Here is a 23,790-nt window from a genome sequence, read left to right as displayed (position 1 = left end):
CGATTTAAACAGTCGAACAAGAGCAAAGCTTTGCACTATTAAAAACCCTTAGTAAGATCCAATAAACATAAAAGAGTATATTTTGAAATATCAACTTAAGATTTTTTTTTGCCACTGGGTTCTACCAACAAAATAAGTTGACACAACCAGATATTCCAATTATGATATAGCGTGCTACGGTATGAAAGATGAGACAAAGGCATGGGTTAGTGTCGCATAATTTGGAATGTTTACAGACTTATTATACCAAATTAGAAGTTTTTATACCTTTTCATTTCAATTAATAAAAAATATATGATGAAAGGTTTAGCTTAATTTTTCTTTACATTAATTTACGAACTTAATGCTTACTCGAAAACCGTTTTTACCCTAAATGTTTACGTGGATTAAGCTTATATTATAGCCTGCAATAGCATAACTCTAATACTTGAATCGATCAAATTCTTAGACGTGTATTTTTACATTCGAGTACTTTTTCGCGTGTTGCTCGATTTAATTAACCGTGAGAGTAGTTACATAAAAAGTATAATGAAATTGCAAATAATAATAAAACTTTTTTGAACAAAACTAAATGGTATTTAACCATTATATGTCTAGATGGCATTGTGAAAATGCAAATTAGTTTCTAATCTTTTCAAAAATTTTCATTAAAATGCAATGGAAAAGCCATAACGCCCATCAACACGAAAGGCATACATTTAAAAAGTATTACATAAAATTGCCTGAAATAAACGACAAAAATTTACGTTTTTCGTGACCTAAAGGTTACTGCGGAAAGAACAGGTCGGCATAAAAAAATTAGTTATTAATCAATTGATGTTATTAATATGTTAACGTATTTGTATAATATATAGGTTTCTGAAGGTAAAAAATATAGGTACGAAGTATTGATGTACTAACATCAAAATAAAAATATCTATAAAATATATCTATATTTACAAGTTGGAGTTGTCTACAAAATGTTATGTAGGCCAAAAAAAATTCCACCTGTATCGGTAAAATGGTCTATCTAAGAGAACTAAATCATATAACGTGTATGTGTTGCTTATTCCAATTTAATATTTAAGATGCGAGATAATTTCTTGGGCTCAGACATATTATAGGTAGCTCTTACAATAGATATAATATTTAGTATTTCGTTCATTTACATTAAGACAAATAGGCAGTATTAGTACTTAATTTTACGGTATTGAAAAAGCTCTGTAAGTGGTTGATATTATTAGTATGCACCTAGAAAAATATAGATTATCCTTGTTTAAGTGTTGTCTTAAAAAAGAGACATATATTCAAAATGTCAGCAAAATAAAGCGACACGTTTGCAACTTAAGAAAATATGATTGTATCGAACAAAATAAATCAGCTAAAGTGGTTGAGAGTGTCAAATTATAGTATTTCTTATTAAGATTAGAATATCAATGCCGATTTATTTAAAAGCCAAATTTTTTGATGAACAATAAAATCATCTCAATGTTTTGAAGATGTCTGTACCACCTTTATTTTCTTTATATCAGCTTTCTCTCTTTCTAAAAGGTTTTACCTACTCAGCTGGAACTCATTAGCTATATGTATTTCTATAGACAAAAAATTAAGAACTTGTAGTAGGTTACTAGCGCACTAAGCTGAAGAAGCAACTATTGTCATCTCAAAATGAAATATGATAGTGCAGTATAGTGTTGTATTAGTTTTGTTATTATTGATACATTACATTCCTTAGAGTTTAATGGCATGTTACTACTTTCCTAAGATTTTTTTTTGTTTCACCGTATGGATTACTAATATGGTTTAGGTGAAAGAATAACTTTAATTTTATATTCTATGTCATATTACAAATATGTCTTATGAGTCTCTAGGAACCCCATCGATCGTCTATGGGAAAACTATAATTAGCAAATACAGTTCTGACCTTCCGGATGCAATCTTTCTTGATGGTTACTGCGGTGTTATAAACCTTATTTTAGTCTGTTCCCGACATAAAACAAATCGAGTAGTGCCGGATCTGGGGAGCGGGGTGGACAAAGATGTGGTGCGTTATTGGCTATCTATGGTCGGATCTAAATATATTTTGAAGCTGATTGGGTACTAAGTGGACATATTGTGTTGGTCGGCTACATTTCTATGATCAGCCAGGGGAAAATTTTCTGGGTAATTAATTCACAAATCATTTAAGTAATTCAAAAAATTAATATTCAAAATTATGAAAGATGTGTCAATAACGCTCACCTAGAATTTATTAAATGAAGTATTTTATAACTAGGAAGATTCAAAACTGTGACAATTAACATTAAATTTCCAGGACTGTTGAAAATTTAGTATCTACATCTATAAAATTTAGAAATTTAAAAATAAATGTTAAAAATTTCTCTGAATAGAAATTTCATAGAGTTGCCTCATCGACTTTAGTATATTGTCAAATTTTTAGATTTTTCCTAATTATAGTTTTCCCATAAGTAATTTCATTAAAATGTTTTTTTGTTAATTTTCTATGTTGTTCTATATCCCTAATTTTCTTACTCACCATTTACATAGATGCCATAATGTTATTTCTCAATCTGTCACCGTAAATGACGCTAAAATGATGACGATCTCTACTTTTAGAGCCCTGGAGATAGAATACATAAATTTCGAAACGTCCGCATAAAAAAACAATTTTATCTATCAGCATCCTATCTACTGAAAATACTCCATCTAGTCTATCTTGATTTTTTATAATCTTCAATTTTAAATACCTTTTACTACCGTTAAACCCTTTTTAAAAAACGAAAATATTCCGGAAAACACTCTTAAGTATGATATTTACAACCATAAATCTATATTAAAAATATTTTAGTACTTTCCATACCTTGGTAGAAGGGCACAGCCTAAAAGTAAATAATCTCTTTGGTATAAATTTTAAAATTAACTCCTTAATGATAAGCTGTTTGGGTGAAACATAACACATAATCTTCTTTGGTTTAGGAAGCCGTTCTCCTTTAATTCCTATTAATTTAGCCTCGTAACAGACATTGTGATTTTTTGTTGCTACATTCTTCTGAACTAAAGTTGAATCAATACCTAATTGATGAATTAATGTTAAATGTGCAAGCATTTTAAATAATAAACTACTTACTGTTTAATACAATTATGTCAAAGTCCCCATTATGTAATTCTGCACCTTTGTACTTGATAGTAGCATGATAACAGCCCTCTTTAATAAACTTTAACTGAACGCTAATCCTATGCGTTCCCCAATCGTAATCTAGAGCTACTGAGTATTTCTCCTCGTCAATATCAAAAATGTTTTCGCGAGACGCTGATCCAAGAGAAATAATATGGACCGTGTATCCCTGAAAAACAATTTTTAATCAATTATTTGATCAATATATGACTTGAAACTAAAAAAATTAAAAAGTGTAAACCCTTACGTCGGTAGGAACTACGTCTGAATCCGAATATTTACAAATATTTCCATATTCATCCCTGGGTTCAATATACAAAATATGAGCTACATTAGCTGTACAAACTACGGTACTACAATGGCGTATGACTAAAGTGCGTTGCGCGTAGGCTGGGCCAGCTACAAAAACTGTCAAAAAGGGACTCCCTGCAACATGTTGATTATTGACCATGACCGATATTCTAAAAACAAATTAAGTATTGATCGATTGATTGATTTTTAGTTTTAGACGCGTCAGTATCTTAGACTATTGAGCGCCTGTATTCGAATTTCGATTCTTGTGTATTTGTATAAAAATATGTTTAAAACATTTAGTGGTATATGTATATAAAACTTTAGTGGCACATATATGGGTAACATTTGTATAGACTATAATCTATATTTATAAACAGTACAGTAATGTAACACTAAAAAAACAGTAATGTATAAAGGTAAATTATATAGTAATATACAGTAAAGTATACAGGACTTTAGTAGTTTACTTTTATAAATTCCGTTATATAAATTAGATCCTTTGAAAATTTTATAACATTATCTTCTCTTTCAAATTTCATATCTTTTTTAGTTTTAAGTTTCCTGTTAGGGTCAGGGTTCTATTATTTTCCTAGATATTACAATACTGTTAGAATATGTTTTACTGTAGGAGGGACATTGTAATGTTCGCACATTGGTGCTGTTTCCTTCTTCAATATAAATGAATGTGTTAAATGTGTTTTACTAGTCTATTCCAGAATGTATTTTCTCTTCTCGAAAGGTTTGAAGGTTTTGATTTTTTTTTATTAATTAATGACTGATAATGAAAGCCGTAGTAATCGGTACTTTAATTAGCTTATCGGCCATATATTTCATTTCCATTAATTCCTACGTGACTGGGAACCCATAAAAATTAAAATATTTTTGATCTTCTAGTTCCAATAGATTTCAGTGGAAATTACTAGAAGCGATTTGTTCTTCAAGCATTCAAAAGCACTCACGGAATCTGTGACTAGAAGAATCTAATTTCGGAAAACATTTTGAATGGTATATCTAATACTTTCATTTATTGCTAATAACTCTGGTGAAAAAACCGTTGATAAAGGGTTCAATATAAATTGTGAGCAGAATTTTGTAGAGTATATACCTGCGCCCATTCCTGAAGCTGATTTTGATCCGTCAGTAAATATCTTGATGTATTTTGAAAAGTTCTCAGAAATTATTTGGTTGTGTTTTTTCTTTTTTATTGCAGAAGAAACCGAGTTTTTGTCAAATATGGAAGAGGAAAGATCCAAGTTTATGTTCAATGGTGAAAGTTGCCAACTTGGGAATATAGGAGGATTGATAGGTTCGATTAACGGAAATTCTATATTGTGGTATGTTATAAACTTGTAAATTCTGTCATGTATATCTTCAGGGTTTGGTTTAAAGAATTTGATAGTACTAAAATTTTGCTACGATCGATAAGGAATGGTCTTGCTTTGACTGATGCCTCATATTTTATGAGAGATAGTTGACGTCTGTTAACTGCTAATGGTCTGGTATCAGTGAAAGATTGTAAACTCGGTATTGCAGAGGTCGTGTACACTCCAGTCGATATTCATTGATTTTGGATCAGATCTAAAATTCTTTGGTAGGATGGTCTGGCTGAATAATAAATAAAGTTTCCGTAGTCTAATTTCGAAAGGATAAACGGGATTATTCGGATCGCCACGTAGAATGGGATAGAATTCAAATAATGTTTGGATCTTGGAATCCTTTGCGTTTTAGGTAATTAAGATGTTCTATTCAATTTAGCTTTTGGTCAATTATCATTTCTAGGAATTTTATATTATCATTTATTTTACTGCAATATATGGATCACTGAAGATTTCTATGCTGAAAACTTTCAAAGTCAATTAGTCAAGACCATTCTTATAAATTGTTTAGGTTTATTTAGGTTAATGATTCTTTCATTAGTTCTGGGTATTGAGGAAGAGTGGTTAATCAGCAGGTCATCTCCAAAAGGTTTACTCGTATGTGTTGTTGAAGATAATATATGATTTTTAATTAAGTCAATTGACAGGAGCAATAATGTAGCGCTAAGTACTGATCCCTGGGATATACCATTTTCCAATTCGTAGGTGTGTAAATATCGGTTTTCAAGGTGCACATTAGCAAAACGAGGAGACGAGTTTCTAATTAAGTTTCGTAAGTGTCCTTAAATGTCTATGGAATATAATTTGTGTAGTATAGTATATTTCCAAGTTATATCATATGCTTTGCTTATGTCTCATGAAATTAAAAAATAAGTGGTTCTTCTTGGCAAAGGACGATTGGATTTAAATTTTCAATCCAGCCAAGTGGATTGAGTTCGTCGAAAGCCATATTGATTTAATGTACTTATATTTTTGGCTTTTAGAATCCACGTAAGAGAGCTTTACCATTCTTTCTATGATAGCTGACTTGTTGAGTCAAATGAATGAAATTAGTTTTCTTCTTTTTAATTTCAATTTCACATTTTTTGGTCCACCAAGATAATGCAGGTTTCCTTGGATTGATTTATCATTTTAGGGATGGCGATACTTGTAGCGGTTAATATACTTTATTCTATATTTGCAAATTAAGTAAAACAATTCGTTTAGTTGTTTTATACACTAGCCTGTAAAATTTATTTTAAATAATGTCTTTATATCCCCATGCATTTTTGTGGTTTATGTAAAAAAGTTTGTTTTAACAATATCCATATTCGAATACTCTTTCTTTTACCAAATAAAAATAATTTTATGATTCTAGAACCGCTATGACAAAATGTCACTAAACAGAAAGTTCCTGCAAAAAAACCCGTTTTAATTTTAAAAAAACACCCATATTTCTTTGTATAAACTTTAAGACAAATAATAAATATACTTTTTTAATCTAAAAAAATCTTCAATAAATTAAGAAATAAAGAACAAAAGACGAATAAAATATAATAAAAATATAAAAAAATATGTATAAACCGAAACATTTATAAAAAAAATAGAAATAGAGAACGGCGCAAAAAAGACAACAGAATTATGAGTATTTCAGGAGGTAAGAAATAAAAGAAAAACAGAATAAAGGAGACGCGACAAGCAAAATAGCTTAACGTCGATTTCTAAACTTCCGTGATAGTAAAAAATCTTTCGCCCGAGGAATATGCAACTAGCAGTCGAAGTTTAGCACTTAGACCTGCAAATCGATTGCATGGCTCAAAAGTTGTAATAAAACACAATATCTCTTTTTTTGTAATCTCTGCCAATTTGATTTAAAAAATCTGAAATTATTCTGATTTTTCTAATCTCTTAAGTGTACATAATTTCGATTCTACGGCAATTGAAATAAAGCGAAACGATTACTAGGAAATGTACTTTTTCCATTACTAATCTATTATCAGGAAATGTAGCGCAAAATAGGCCATCATATTGCCGTTAAAGCCATTTACATGTATGAACCTTACGGGATAAGCCCGATACCGAATAAGTAACATTATTGCCCCCATTCTTTGGATTTTCATCGAATCTGGAGCGTTTTTAGCAATTTTTATAAATGGGAGAACTTTTTTTGAGTTTATTGTTATATGGCATGTTTTCTGTTGAATGTTTGTTGAACGCTGAGATTTGTAAATCAGTTTAAGCAACAAGAAAATATTTTTTAGAACTAATTTAACTTTACCGATTGATTTTTTCTTTTTCCAGTTCTATGTATCTTAATATTTATTTTCGAATATTTTTTGGCTTAACATACCCTAAAATGAACTAGACAACAGCAGCAGACCCAACGACATCAACATAGAACTTAAACGAGAAACGCAAATAAGTCATAAACTCATAAGAGTCCGGAAAGTCTAAAAACAGTTTCCAATCTAAATTCAAGTTTAAATGAAAACATAACTCATGACGGCAATTAGTAAGAGTTGCTTACATAGGCCTTATCATTACAATTATAATATCACAATAATAGAAATTTCTTTTACTTCAAGGAAAGATTTTTAAGAGTAAAATATTTATGAAGTGTGTGATAAAGCAAAATATGGCAACGTCGATTTAAGTGTTAATATACCTGAGTGCAGTGCTGCCAATTGCAAAATATTTTCCATTTTTAGGGAAATTTCAATGAAAAAATTTGGACTTTTAACTTAGTGACGTCTTACTCCAAGGAATGATTTATGAAGTTTGTGATCAACAAAAATGTAGCATCATCGGGTTAAGTGTCAATGTTTTAGCTCTTCTTCAGTGGATATCTGAATTTGTTCGATAGAAAATTCAGGTGGCCAATCTTGCAGGCTCACTATCTGATGAAATATGTGTGCCATCAGGGATACCAAATGGTTCCCATTGTGGCCGTTTTATGTTGCCCTTTCTTAATTAATTTGGTGAAAATTTAAAAATTGCAGTATTCTGATGTATGAAGTATAGATGATGTCACATTTTTTAGAAGTATTGAGTCTTTCAATAATGCTGCTTTTCTACAAGAGATAACACTTAATATTAATAAATGTGATAAAATTACTTTTTTCAATAAATAATCTTCCAACTTGGGAATCTGCATAGATTCACAATGATCATTTGAGAATCACTTCAATCATGTAACAAATAGGGCAATAGGGGTGCTTGGTTTAATTCAGATGTCAAGTGTTGACCTATCCATGTTTATTTTCAAAATGATTTATTGTTCCTCCTTGTCAGACCAACTTTGGAATATGGATCAGTTGTTTGGTCCTCATCTTACAATTGTTACAATGAGCAGCTCGAAAAAGTCCAGAATAAATTTTTGAAAATTACTGCATTTAAAAATTGGATATCACAAGGACGAATCAGTGGGTGAGAGATTTGCCTACAATAGAATCAAGACGAATTCTACTTGGTTTATGTTTTCTACATAAAATAATAAATGCTTTTATAGACTGTCTTCAGTTGTTGTCACATTTCACCACACTAAGTACGGAATGAATGAACCTACTACACGATTCGTTGGCAGCGCTAATGACCTGCTGGGACAAATAAACCTGTTTGATTCTAAGTTTAGTACTTTTAGGGAAAAACTAAGACAGATTTGGTAAATTTCATTCTTCAATCATGGTCTTAGTAATTTGCGTTAAATGATGTACTTATTGCTTCTTGTGATTTTGAGTTATATGATATGGAGTGTGATACTTTTCACTAAACTTAGATGTAATTTATTGTATATTTTTATAATTAAAATAAATTCCGTTGACAAATAAATAAATATTTTATCACTAGGGGATATAAATAGTACTTTAGAATACGTAGATAATTTAACAGAGTGACCAATGCTGAACTAGGTAAAATGCAATACTGACACATACATTATTTTTAGCTGATGTATACTCAGGATTACAAACGAGCATCGTAAGCCAACAAAACTTAGTCTGTGATTCACTTTGCAACCTTATATTCAAAATTATCAAGTACAACACAACCAAAATTTGAGGACAGATCTTTCTGAATTTAGTTTCTTGATAGGAAAACAAATCCACTATAACGAGAAATAATGAATATTTTCACAATTTGGCTATTCACATTGTAATTATGTCGAGTTTTTTCATAGGTAGAATCGTTGTGCGGAAAATAATGGAGTTTTTAAAAGGTTTATCTTTAGAAATGCTGTGCTTTTTTTTTTTAGATAACGTATTAATCATTTCGAATTATAAGTGTTTTACCCTAACCAACTCCGTTATTTACTTCCTGGTTCCAAAGACGAAATAAAAAAAAACTCATTACTCTCTATAGACACAAGAAAAGCACTATATTTAAAAAAAAACAATGTTTTATAAAACCAAAAAACCGTTTTGTAAACTGAAACAGAATAATAAAATAGAAGATATAATAGGTTTTAAATAGTTTACAAGTATGTAGGTCGAAATACATTTAATTACAAGTATTATTAGTCCTCGCTAAATATAATAGCATTTATATTCAAATAAATCACCGGTAATAATACTAACAGCAATATAACCTGTAAAACCAGTATTCAAAAAGCTCACAGGTGAGCAGCTACACATTAACTATGCAGACCTATAAAATCGAGTAAATTAGGATCCCCTATATTTAAATGTAAAAGTGTAAATTAATTACCTGTATTGACCCGCATGTCGGACGGTAAATTTCACTTTAGCTATATTAGCGCTGTTTGGATCGGTCGGGGACCCCAACTCTGTTATAACATTTAGCTGAAAATAGATAAACATAATGAAAATTATGAACATATATATTTAATTAAATTATGTAGAATAGTTTAATAAAATATGGACAATCTGAAATCATTATAACGCACATATTAATTAAATAAACTTTAAATAAAAATGGTTCTGCCACTCCACAAAACCATTTTATTTAATTTTCGACAACTGTTTCGCTAACCATGTTCGAATCTTTAGATGCATACAATATAAAAATACACACAAACTCTGGGTCTCAAACAAATGTAAACCTCATCTTTTCTGTTATGTTTTTAATTGTAATAAAAAAAGGTTTGTTCTGTTTTACCGAGAATTTTTGTTTTCATTTGGTTTACACCATTTCGTTTCTCTTGGGGAAAATTATGTATTTTTATTTCTCCTTTTAAAATCGTAATACGTAGACGCATACGTAAAATCTGTTTACTGTCATGACTAAAAACTATTTCTATGCACCGTTATTATATCCCAAGTGTTAAAATATGAAGCACTTGCGGACCCACACTTATATTATTAATAAATTTGTTTATATCAACTTATATTTGTCATAGAATTAGACGAGTCGCCCCTTAAAGTTATTGTATCGATTTAATTAACCCTGGAAATCGTATTTTTTTAAAATTTCTATCTCGTCTTATTCCAGACATTCCAATACTAATTTGTACCTATTAAACAGGATATCCTAACAGTCAAAGATGACATATTCAGGAAAAAGCAGAAACACACTTTACTATTATTGTTACATTAAGAATCTGACAATAAAATAACATTTCACAGACTTATTAATATTTGACATGCGGAAACCATCTTAGTCTTCAGATTTCAGTTTTCAAACTTAATTCAGTACAAAAATTTCGATATTTTCTTGTTTTTCGCGCACTTTTTCATAATAAATCAAAGAAAATTTATGTTTACTATTAATAAATATATCATATTTGCTGAAATTCACAAAAGTATTGTCTTAACTTGAAAATCATAAAAATATTGAAAATCCCATTTGAGGCAGCTATTTAGGTAAAAGTTTAAGTGTTACATGTTTTGCCAAGTTTTAGGACTGAGAAATTAGTCAAATAAAATTAATTGATATGTCAGGATATCATATCACTGTTATAATAATAAATGGTCAATTTTGCTAAATATATATTAATATATTATTAATAGCGTTTCTGTATCCATCTTATTACTTCGTAATAGAAAAAGTCAAAATATAGAATTCAAATTATTTAATAAATTGTCTAAAGTCAACAATTAAAATTACAATGTAACATTTAAAACATTTAAACAATTTAAATTTAAATTTTACATCATTAACAATTTAAATATATATTATGTACTACGTGTACCTACTTTTCGTGCTCCCCCAGATATATCTACAACAAAATTGTCAGTATCACAGATTGGATAAGGCTGTCCATTACGTTGATAAAAATTCACAGTAAAACAGGTAGTCTGACCTACAGGGTGAGATAAATTCCATTGAAAGTTAACCTGAAAAACAAAAAATCACTTAGATCTTTTATGATGTAAGATCCCAAAAAATGTCTTTCAAAAATGTTTGTTATAATAATAGACCAATTATAACTGAGTTTTTATTGAAATAACCAAAAAAACTCATACCTAATGTAGAAGGACATATCTACACACAAAAAAAATTACTCATGAAATGAATTTGTGCAGGGTAGTTTTGGGGAGGGTGTAAAGAAAGAAAATCGTATAATTACGATTTACGCTTGAGGTGGACGTCGAATCAAAAAAAGTGAAATACAAAAGTTGTAGAGAATAAAAAGATATGCAACACATATTTTGATAACAAATATTTTGTAGAAGTCGCTTTTCAAAATAAACTCAAAATTTTCACAAAAAAATGATTTTTTGGAATTTTTAATCTTCAGAAAAAACAATCTAAGTTGTCGCAAATAATTCCGAAATTCTTCACTTCACGGACATGAAACCTATAGATATCACAAACACGGGCTGAATTGCGCTGATTTGTGTACAAACTATTGCCAGATTCGGGCAATTGTAATATTCAAGTGATACTGAATATTATTGAAGCACTTAAGTTTGAAGTGTATTACGTGTATTACGTATACGTACCAAGTATTACGTTTAGTAGGAAAACAAAGAAAATAATGAATGTAGTAACAGAGAAGAAAGTTATTAGGATCACGGACAACTTGAATCTGATGAAAAAAAATGCTAGATAACGACGAGGTGATAGAAAATGTTAGAAAAAGGTCAAGATTAATGTAATTTTTGTATTTGATAATTGTAAAGTTGTTACAATTATCTGTGAATGTTCTGTATTTTTTGAAAAACGATATTTTAATTTAATGTTTTGTATAGCAACCAATTTCAAATAAACCTTTTTTTCAATAACCAACATAAATAAAATTTATCATTTATATAAATAATGTACAAAAATTTAAATTCGCATGCAGTAAGTAACAAAAGTTTCTTCTGCATTTTCTATTTCTCACTTTTACGGTGAAGTGTTGAATTTTATGAAAAAAACACAGGTATACTTTTTTTTAGAAAATTGGTCAAATTATTCTTGTGTTTTTTTAATAAAATGCATTTTAAACAATTTATGTGCAAAAAATAGTAATTTTGCAACTTAATTTAGTAATAACAAATTAAATATACCTTGTACGTTCGTATCGACTATAAATTCGTGATCTTAGGGAAAAAATACAGAACAAAAGTATGTACGATTGAAAGTACTTATGAATAGCCCATTTAAAATCTACCATATACACTAGACCATACGAGGCATAAGAGTATAACATTCGTTAATTGACAATTTCAGTGCGCAAGGTACACGATATGTAATAAACAATGAAATAGAGTTTCTTTTGGAGTTTTTCCCGTAAAATTAAATGGTGCATTCACTTTTATTATTTTATTAAAATTTAAACAAATTATTAAAAATTTTAATGTTGCACAACAAATTTTTTGAGTTTATTCCATTTTTCTACAGTTTTTTTTGCGCGAAACTTAAAAACGACTTAAGAGATCTTTAGACTTAACACGAAGAAAATGAGTGGTTCACGGGCCGTGGTTATTTAGGACAATAAAGCAAACATTTGTACCAAAAAATTTCAGAAAAATCGAAATTTTTTTCTGAAAATTCAAAACTAAAAAATCGGTTTTTCGTGTTTCTTATATAAATTTTGAGATTATGTTGAAAAGTGACTTCTATAAGAGTTGCTGATATTTGTATCAATTTTTCGGTTACAAAAAAATATAACGATTGGTCGACAGAACTACAGACTTTGTAACCAAGAAATAACTTATGAGTTGTCAAAGTTTTTTTTTTCAGTTAAGTATTTTTTTCTATATAAACATTCTTTGCGATATATTTAGCATTTTGAAATAATTTTTGATTTATATTATTTACCTTACAATTGGATGGGTGGAGGTACTTTCCAGTGACATACTGTAATAAGGTATGCTTGGCTTCCGGAGCTAAGGACGGTTGAGTCATTGCGGCTAACGTTACCAGTCCGGCTACCGATACTGATACTACTAACATCCCACCTATAGCAATATTTATTTGTTAATAATAGAACATACTGTTTGGAGTTAAAAAAATAACGGATTTTAGGAGAAAAGTATAATGTATGAAATTGGAGTAATATTTTAAACTTATTTTTAAGTTTTATAAGAATGTAAAAGTCCAAAAATCGTTTTATAATAAACAGAAAGCGTTTCTGACAAAGCCGTAGTAAAAAATTAAAAATGATACTAAAAATATAATTTTCCATGTTCCATGAAAACTTTGAAAATGTTTGGTGTGGTGTATAAATCCACTAAACCCATGTGTAGCTTTAAATAAGTCCTGGAGAATTAATTTTTGAAGAGCTATTTTACCCCTTGGTTTGAATAAATTAAAACAGTAATACGTACTTACCCCATGTCCATGCGTCCTGGTGGCTACTACTTTTAACCACTTCAGACCAGAGATCGGCTTTCAAACTATCTAAATTAGTCTTTGATGTGGGGAGAGATTGACGAGCCGCAGACCACTCGGAAACGTCTTTGGTAAAAACCTAAAATATAAAATTATATTTACGTAAGCTGTATTAATATTAGTTTAAAAGCATCTACTTATTCTATTTGAATCAAATATTTAGAATTGAGTTAAATAATTATTTTAAAATTTAACTTAATGGTAAAAGAAATAATTAAAAATTGAATAAATGGATAATTTCTACTTAGAGAGATTTATTGGAAGCTCTTAGTCTCTTAGTCTTTTTTTTAAATCAGATAGTTCTTCATATTCAACATTGCTAACGAAATTGATTTTTTCCAAATTAGACATTGTTTAAATTACATTTAAGATATTGCATTTAAAAACTATTTTGGTAATCAAGTAAGATTTTAGTACTTCATTTCGGTAATATCACACAAATTTTTATTTTGTCGCTATATATTTTATTTATTCTAATATTTCGTAATATTTTATTTACTTTACCAATATGTATATATTAAGTTTAAGAATATGTAAATTTTTGGAAAAAAAAATTTCCAATTAACAAATCTTTATAAAAGGGTGATAGAAAATTCAATCCAATCAATCTTCTTGTACGACCAATAAATTTAACAAATTGGCCTTGTCTAAGCAGACATCCCATCCCGTCATTTTAGTATTATATTATAGTTCGTGTTGAAAGTATTCTAAATTTTTTATTTTTTATAATTTTAACATATTTTCGTTTCGTAATGGTCTAAGAAAAAAGTAATGCGTCACATAGATTTTGCTGATAGTGGACTATGGATAAAAGAGCATGACAACAGAATCTATTAAATATTTTTGATTATAAACAGGCGTGCGTTTTCTGAAATAAAGTCGCATATAGAAAAAAGAAAAAGAGTGAAATATATTTGTATAGAAAAGATGTTCAAAACGTTAAAAAACCAGTGCAATTGACTGAATCGGAAAAAGTGCAGTATATAAGACAATTAAGAGGATAAAAACTGGTATATACATTTATAAGACAGCTTCGGGTGGACCGCATAAGATTTGCTAAAATAATTTAAACGATTTAGTGCATTTAGGACGAAAAAATCCGAGCCTAGGGTTTCAAAAACTAGCCAGCAAATTTTGAAATCAACGAAAAATAAATGTGTATTCAGAAACTACATATCAAGGAAACCAAAAAAGATCCCAGCAATAACAACTCTATAAAAGCAACAAAGAATGGAGTTTTGTCAACGTTTTCAAGGAGATAATTTCAGCAATACTTGTATCAATACTTGTAGCAATACTTGTATCTGACGAGGCTTGGTTCCAGATTGGTGCAAACCATCTCAAAATCCTGTCACTAAAATAATGTCTTGGGGAGCAATATTTCAACGTGGTGCTATGCCTCTCTGTATGTGGCAAATGTAGTGGCAATGTTAATAGTGTAGTGAGACATTTTAAATGGTTTTCTTCTTGAAACGACTCATGTTTTATATCCAGAGGGGTGGCATTTTCGGCAGGATAACGCAAAATGCCATACTTCTGCCTATACTCCATCTTGGATGCACAAACACCAACTGACAACAATTCCATGGCCAACAGCTTCACTCGATCTTAGTTCCATTGAAACATATGGGGATTCATAAAGATTGAAGTAAAACGAGCAGCCCCACGAAATAAAAAAAAAGTTTAATTCACTTGGTTTTACAGGCCTCGATCACCAAGCAGTATGGCGGTCACCTAGTTTCTGGTGTGCCTGGACGTTTGGTTAAGTGATTGCAATAAAATGGAGCTTGTATAAGTAACTGAAATAATTTTTTTTTTTTATTTTATAATTCAAATTATTAAAATATATATACTGGAAAATTGCGCTTTCTTTTTTCCGGATTTCTTTGTTGTTTGCGTAGAAAGAGGAAAATTGACTAGCATCAATATCGCTAAACAGTTACCAATTAAGATTTTTTTTTAGTTTTTCAGATATTTCTTCTTTTTCCAATGTGCATGCCGATGTTCATTGAACTCAGTTTTAGTTTCAGTCAGACATTTGTTCTTCTTAAATGGCTGTGATGACATAGTGCATCATATTCTGAAGTTTTTGTATGTTTTCGGTTATAATTACTTTATAGTCAGCATAACGCAAATTGTTTAGTGGGAGACCGCGTGAACTCATATTCAACTGCTACTTTTTCCAGGATCTTTGGCAAAGATACTGACAAGAAAATTAAATTAACTAAATAAAAACAAACTGTAACTGAAAGTGTAGAGAATAAACTAACCCACCAAAAAAAGCACGTTATTTCTAAAAAAGCCATTTATTATTTATTGACTGAACTATGTGCCAGACAGGTCACTAAATTAAATGTTAACTTAAACGCTGAAAGTAAATTAAATATTTCGTACATCAAGTAAATGGGGTTATGATTTCTGATATTGTCTTGAAGATAGCAGCTTTATGGAACTAGCTGAAGCATATATACTAATGTATCTACTAATGGATGTTTGCGATAATATTTTCCATCACCACTTTTTTGTTCCTTGCGGTATGTATCAGCGACTGCACATCATATATCCCTGTCCACTGTTTGATGTTACACTTCTATGACATTTTCTTTTTTCCGCTTCCTCTTCTGCCCTCAATCTTATCCTAGATTTTCAACTGCAAGAATTTCAAAGAGATCGCATTCCTTGCTGACACATCTAAAACTTCCTCATTTTTCAGTTTCACCGTCCAGGGTATCTTAAGGAATTTGCGGCACTTCCACATCTCAAAGGCCTCCAGTTTCTTAATTGCAGTTATCCTCAATGTCCAAATGTAAATCGAAGCAGACAAGCACCTTTCCAAAGCTTAGGAATGCTTAGCGGGCGAGATACTTAAATTTCTCCACTCTTTCTATAAGCATTGCGTTAAAAGTTATGCTGGTGTTCTCAAATGTATTCGGATTCCTGAAGATAATCACGAATTTTGCCTTTTTGGTGTTAATATTTAGACCCATTAATTTACTTTCTTCTCCTACGACATTGATCAGTTGTTGTAGGTCGTGTATATTATCGGCAATCAAGATCACATCATCAGCATAACGGATATTGCTAATCCAAACTCCACTAACTTGTATGCCTATCTCCACTTCTTTTAGAACCCTTCTCTTAATTTGTATGGTTTTGGACGTGCTATTGTCTAATTTTATTCGTGCTTTTTGGTTCCAATATAAGTTTTCAATCCACCTTTCTGATATATATGACGCTTTTGAGGAGCTGTATTAACTTGTGATGTTGCACGCTTTTGAATGCTTTCTCACAATGTATAAAACACAAATACACGTCCTATTTCTGGTCGTAGTAATTCTGAGTAAGAACGTGAGTTGCGGCTATCGCCTCTCTCATATCCAATCTTTGCCTAAATCCAAATTGTGAGTCGCTCATATCTCTTTTAGACTTTTTGTATATTCTTTGGTGTATTAACTTAAGAAACATTTTTAATGTATGGCATCAGACTAAGAAGTCTATGGTCTTCACATTTTCTTGCATCTTAGGCACAAAAGCAGAGCATTGTTTGGGGAAGTGACCAATATTATATGTAATCAAACACTGTAAGTATTTCTGAAAATATTAGATCTGAACCAATCGCTTTATCTTCTACATACGGCTTTTTCTATCTCATCCTTGGTGATCGATGGTTCATTTAGATTGTCATTATTTCCGATTGGAGATTTGTCGTCGCCAAAGAGTTCTTCTATATATTTCTCCCAGACATGCCTTTTTTGAGATACTTAACTTCTAATTAACTTAATATCTAAACTTTGTTTTTTCTGTAAGTAATGCCCTATAACGGTTCTAAATATTCTGTAGTTCAGTTTTATACCCAATTTTATAAAACTGGTAATCTTGATAGTCCTAAAACACTTTGTGTTTCCTAAAATCTACATAATGAATAATGAAATAGTGATAAAGGTAACCTCAAAGAAAAAAATTAAAATTCAAGAACTAACCAATATATTTCTGCACAGAAATTGTCTACTAAAAATTGACTATTGGAGAAAAAAACCAAAACTTTGAGAGAATGCAAATGACTATTTGACTAACTTACCTGGAAAAAGCAAACCCTCCAAAATCAGAAAATACAAGGATCTTATAACCAATTACTTTAAGAAAATTGTTAGCAGAGAAACACTTGGTAGCAGTGGAGCCTCTGGAAATTCCCATCAAAAAATAAAAAACTCAAAAGAGAGACCTAAGTATTTCTTAGATATATAATTTTTATGCTTAATAAGAAATTATAAATCTTTACTTTGTTATAGAGCAATCTCGAATAAACCTAGTAATATTAAAGTAAGCAAAACCGTTTCTGTGCTTTAAACTCGTTAAACGTGGTGTCACGCAACGCCTTAGAAAGGCCCCCGTCCCCAAATGTTAAAGGTTTGGGCCGTTATAGAACTATCATTTCGCATAAAATTAACTGTTCCGTGTTCAATCAAAGATAAGAAGAGACAAAGACCTGCATTATTTTCCATTTAAATTAAGTCTAAAAATGAAAATTTAGGTCTTTGCGACAATATTGGCGGCACCAGAGAAAATTCAGAAATTCATTTTCACCCTTTTTTTTAAATGTAGCAGCTAAAATTAAAAACCAACAACCAAGTCAAAAATAAGTTTTCGGTTAATATCATTTACTATACGAAATTCTGGGTGAAATTTTTGTCATATGCAGCAGTCATTGAATTAAGTAATCAAAGCCAAGCTTTACATTATTCATGGATACTGTGGAGTTTTCATTGACCGACAAATTCCAATATATAGGAAAATCTATATTTCGCTTTCTCATATAAGCTGACAGTAAAATTTCCATATGACATCTCATAGTGCAATACGATTTAACATATTTTTTAATGGGATGATAAGAGCATTAACCTTTGCTTCCTGTTTAAGACGAAGACATTAATCGTGCAAATTTAAAAAAATCTTAACTTTATAAGGGGGTTATATTATGTCGCCATTTATATACCTGTTTGGCTTTATTATCCTCTAACCAATACACATCCTCTAGTCGAGCCACGCCCACATCTAGAAGTCCAGCCAAATAACCTTGGAGTCCATGTCTGGCCAACCAATGGCGTAGGATCAATCGCTGTTGGAGGGCAACAGCGGCCTCTCGCAGGCGCTGCTCATCTGGTGCTGGTAATTCTGGTAACTCTTCTGGTTGCGTAAACAGGGAAATACCTGAATTTAAAAAAGTTCATGTTAAGAATAGTGAAAATGCGGATTAAATAGTCGCAATGCTGATAGCAAACTTGAAAATAAGAAAAGAAGAGGATAAGTTTGTGACATATGTATTGTTTGAAGTTTACAAAGAACCATTAATGAAGGATGATCATATGCAGGTGTTAACATCAGTAGCAGAAAAAACTGTTACTGCTAAAATGGAACGGTTTTTGTGTGTAGTATCTCTTAAACATCAACATCTAATATACCATGATACAAAATAAAGCCAATAACTACTAATAACTGTTTTATAACATCCACCATGACATATTCCGTTTTTTCAGTGGATGATGATTCAGTATGAAATGATCACCTATGTGACCTTTATTTCATAATAAAGAGCCCTCACGAAATCTCTCAGCTTCTTGGCTTTCAAGGATTTTGATTTATCAATGAGGTCTGGCGGTCTTGGCAGTCATATAAAGTCTTCTCTTCTGGAAATAACATGCTACGAAAACAATTGTAAGGATTTCATCAACGCCTCTGCGGTATATAAAGTATCACCATCCTGCTGGAACCATGTTCGATTGTTATGTGAAGATCTGTTAATTGGTAATTCAAAAACTAGTCATACGAGTTAATGGTAACAGCACTCTCAAATTTATCCCTATAACATATAGGTCCACATAATCTTCACTAAAAATATCTTAGACAGCAGTCGTTGGTGTAGCTCCTGTGGACCTCCAGTAAGTCCAATTAAGACAATTTCGTTCACTGGTATAGCCGGATAAATGAAAGTGCCTAGCTGTCCATAAATTGTGTATATCAATCTCATTTTTAAGCTGAGTTCCAGTGCTTGGCTAATTTGAAGTTCGTATTGGATGAAAATTGAGATCTTGCAAAATTCGAAGTAAATATGTGTTACAATTTCTGAACGGTTGAGATCGGGCCGCATATTGTGGACTGCTGATCTATAGAATGATACTCTTATGCAATCGATCCATTCAAGTGTACTTACACTTTTCTTTGGTTCTTTATGTTTGACATTGACCCCTGAACCTATTTGCTCAAATTTCCAATCTTATTTCCTTATAGCATGAGCAGAAGGAACTTTGCCAAATCGACGAATTTGGGAATAAATTCAGGAGGATTGCTATCAAATAACCATTATTAACCAGCAGAGTTATTTTTATAGTACAATCATATTTTTTTATAGTTCTTAGCAGAACACAGTTACATGACTACTAAATGGCATACTACCCCAATAAAAAATTAATTTTGACGTGATTAAGATCAGGTGATTGATCTGGCGAGTCTAAAACACGAATGTTCGGCTCTTCCAAAAAATTTCGTGTGTTTATAGCTGTATGTGGAGTGGCATTATCATAAGTTCTAGAACATTTCTAAATTAGCGGTCTGCTGATAAGAAACGGTCCAGAAGCACAAGCTCAGTTCTACTCCCAAGAGAAATTCCTGCACATACCATAATTGTGCCTCCTCTATAACTCGTGTGTTCTGCCAGGTGCCCTCCATACACGTAGTCTTTAATAAACTGGATACAAGCAAAAGGGAGATTCATGAGTAAATAAAGCATTTTGCAATTGATTTTGCTCCCAAGTGACACGAGCCCAAGCTAGTCGACTGGCGCAATTCCCTCGACTTAAGGGTTGGCATCCCCAAGGCCTTCGGCTTACTAGATCTTCGGCCTAGTCAACCTTCTGTAGATGGTATATTTTGAAAGAGTCACATTATGAGCTGCTGACATATTAATTGTGGTGCTGTTAGTGTGTTATTTCTTCGAGCTTTTAACTGAACATATCGATGCATATGAGGTGTAGTCACCCATGGACCACCCAAATGCCTATAGCATTGGCTACATCAGTTTAACGCATTCCAGTCTCAAGCATCCGCACAGCCCGTAACATCTTATTATCTATAAATGAAATAAACGCAGTAAATTTTTGGTTAATAAAATTGTTGGAAAGAAAGTGAACTACATCATCAGTTTCTGTAGGTTTTGTATAAATCTCGAATTCAAGTGAATTAGTACTTTTTTTAATGAACAAATCAGGAAAGGCAAATGAATCCTTATTTTCGTAAGTAAACTTAATAGAGAAAAAGGCTGCAAGTCAGCTTTATATCCGGTAGAAGATTATAAAAATATCATCCACATATATGTAGCAATAGTAGGAAAGAAAGACGTTCTTAGGTCTTCTTCTCAAGAAAGAGCATAAGAACTTCTGCAAGAAATGGAGACCAACTCCAACCCATAGCCAAGCCAGACTTCTGAGCATAAAACTTTTTGTTAATTTAAAAAAAATGTCTTAATACCTATTAAAAATCAAATTTATAAAATAATGAGGGTAAAAAAACTGAAATTTAAAAAGAGCAATTCACGGATATCGTATAATTAATCTTGCTAAATGACGTCTAGGCATATTTAAACAATTTAAAAGATACCTTTGCACTAGACTTGACAAAGAACTACTAATATTGTACATTATAGATATTGTGTATTTTAGGTATCTTTAAAAAAACAGTTTTTGTGAGTAAAATATTTACAGATGGATTTAATAAATGAATTAAAGAAATGTATTTAGATCAATAAATATTGCTAAAACCATGTTCCACTGCTCAACATGGTTTAGGGTAAGAAAGAAATAGCTATCAAAAAATTAATAGTTAAAATTTCAAAAATCCTTGGATTTTGAGCATTTTTTTATACATAGCAACAGAATAATAACATTGCCAAAATGTTCCGCTCCTGGAAACCCATTTGCGCTCCATTTAATTTCTTGTGGAAACTATATTCCTTCTATCAGGTAAATTCATCAATCAAATTATTATTCAAGCACCGTGCATCACTAATTTACAAAACTAAAATAGGCGGTCCTATCGTCTTTCATTAACTCTTAGCCTCTTAGACTGATTGCATTTTGTAGGTTCGCTTATTTGCACATTATCCTTTACAAGGATAATAAAATTTTCATGAGTTACTTGGCCTGGCTTTCCTCTTTAAACATCGAAGGTACATACAATTCAGTGTTTTCTTACATTTTACTGAATAGTAGTCCCACTGCATTATTTTTGACACTAATAAAGTATCTAAAATCATAGAACCTCAAAAAATTATCAAAAACAAAGATTCTTCTGTTAATGTTCATCAACAATAATTCATCAAGCAACATCTTCAGAAAATTATTACTGCATCTTAACTATACAAGTTTTAATGCAGTGATGGATGCAATAAATGACTGCTTTATCAAAGACAATTTTCCTAGTATCCTTAAACGTGCGATGGTTATAATCCTGTGTAAAGAGGGAGTCTCCGATTCTCCGTATAATTCCTGATTAGTTTCTCTTCTACCTTCACTTGGTAAGCTCTACTTATTAAAAAAAGATTTCTTTAAATTCTATTTCATTCATCAGATTGGCCTCCAGTGTATCAACATCGGCTGCTATATTCTCTTCTCGAAGACATACAAGAGATACAGTACAAATAAAACAGCTTTCGCCAGCGATTTATGCTAGGCGTCTTAAATCATCTTGTCCTGCTTCGTAAGCCTGCAAGGGGTGTAAGTTAATTCAACAAGTGGTATTATATTTAAATAAAATAAATAACAACTGTGCTTCAGGGCTCCATCCTTGTCCCGCCCTGCTCCTGATTTATATTAATAATCTGGATTTTCGTGGAACTATTGGGTTTTTTGAAGTTGGCACATTCTTTAGTATGCTGATAGCATGAGAAATATTGGAGCGCAAACTGATTTGGATCCGATTAAAATCTGGTGTGACAGCAACATACTGTCCTTCAACATATCAAAGATCTAAATGATAAATTTTACATCTCAGCTTCATACTTCCTTGTCTTCATTCAAGAAGCTTAGAAAAGAAATCATGCTTAATATGATGACGATTTTACTTCGTCTTTACAAAAAGTATAAGTAAGTTTATCTTTAACAATAAATATTTTTTATTTAATTTCATTAGAAAAACATAAGCCTTCGTTTAAAAAAAAACTCGAAGAAAGTTTTAAGCGATGTGTTACCACTGGATTCCTCGAATACGAGTGCCAACTTTACAAACTGGTCTTTTGGAAGTTTTCCCAGCTAACCGGCCAAATGCGGCGACACGGACTTGGCCGGCAAGACCAGAGTTTTAATTAACGTAGTTGCTGGACAGCAAAACTTTTTGTGGCTCGAGCAAGTTTTTAAGTGTTATTATGTGAGTACAGAGCTAAAACAACTAGAACGGTGCAATATTTGTTTTGGTTTATTTCCTGTTTCAATGGCAAGGTCTAATATTTGACTTACATGACCTATGAACAAATTAAATATTTATTTTTGCTGGTTTTAAATTAAATATGATATTGTAGGTTTAAGGAGGTTAAGATGAGCTTTGAACTTGACAACCACCGTGACTAAAGTAATTAATTAATGTATAAAAACATATTTCCTAATTAGTGGAACAAGTCCCTTTTCAGTAACCCATTTCGCTCGACATGACACGACACATGAGACAAATGTGTAATTTTCCAAAGCTAATTGGCTGAAGTGTTAACGCTTCCATGTTTCGGCAAACATAACGCGTCCCATATAAACATATCCAATTTTTCATTCAGCTCTTTCATATTTACTCTGACGAAATTAGTCACTGGCTTGCAATTGCATGTCTAGATTACCTTTTTATTCGCGATATATTCACGCCGGTTTTAAGTTTATTACACGGGTTTTAATTTACTGCAATTGTTTTCGTTACATTTCAAAAAAAAATAAAATTGATGCATAACTAAAAATTGTCTGATTCTATATGGGCTATAGAAGTGAGAAAGCATCTGATTAGTAATTCTAATGTGAGTTATTATCTGACAATATCTCTCTATAATCTATAATAGTCTTCCTTTTACAATGTTTAAAATGAATACTGTCCTAAAAAGATTGACAAAAATACATACAGGTGAACATAGTAAGATACCATATTTTGTTCTCTGTGAGACTTCTCAATGCAAATTAGGTAAGCAAA

General features: G+C 31.2%; 1 protein-coding gene across 3 annotated transcripts in view; it reads right to left on the bottom strand.

Annotated features, from left to right (window-relative positions):
• LOC126740936 (apoptosis-resistant E3 ubiquitin protein ligase 1) overlaps positions 1–23,790 on the bottom strand; it is an 82,884-nt gene that overhangs the window by 22,401 nt on the left and 36,693 nt on the right. For all 3 annotated transcript variants that reach the window (XM_050447136.1, XM_050447137.1, XM_050447138.1), the window contains 8 exons: positions 18,572–18,786; positions 13,519–13,657; positions 13,006–13,145; positions 10,953–11,093; positions 9,505–9,599; positions 3,402–3,615; positions 3,107–3,323; positions 2,840–3,051 (listed from right to left, as the gene is read on the bottom strand). In XM_050447136.1, coding sequence (XP_050303093.1) covers positions 2,840–3,051; positions 3,107–3,323; positions 3,402–3,615; positions 9,505–9,599; positions 10,953–11,093; positions 13,006–13,145; positions 13,519–13,657; positions 18,572–18,786 — 1,373 coding nt within the window. The remainder of the gene's footprint in view (positions 1–2,839; positions 3,052–3,106; positions 3,324–3,401; positions 3,616–9,504; positions 9,600–10,952; positions 11,094–13,005; positions 13,146–13,518; positions 13,658–18,571; positions 18,787–23,790) is intronic.

This window comes from Anthonomus grandis, chromosome 10 (assembly GCF_022605725.1).
Source record: "Anthonomus grandis grandis chromosome 10, icAntGran1.3, whole genome shotgun sequence".
NCBI classification, from domain to species: Eukaryota; Metazoa; Arthropoda; class Insecta; order Coleoptera; family Curculionidae; genus Anthonomus; species Anthonomus grandis.
Note: the sequence above shows the minus strand (reverse complement) of the source record. Positions and strands in the feature narration are given on the sequence as shown.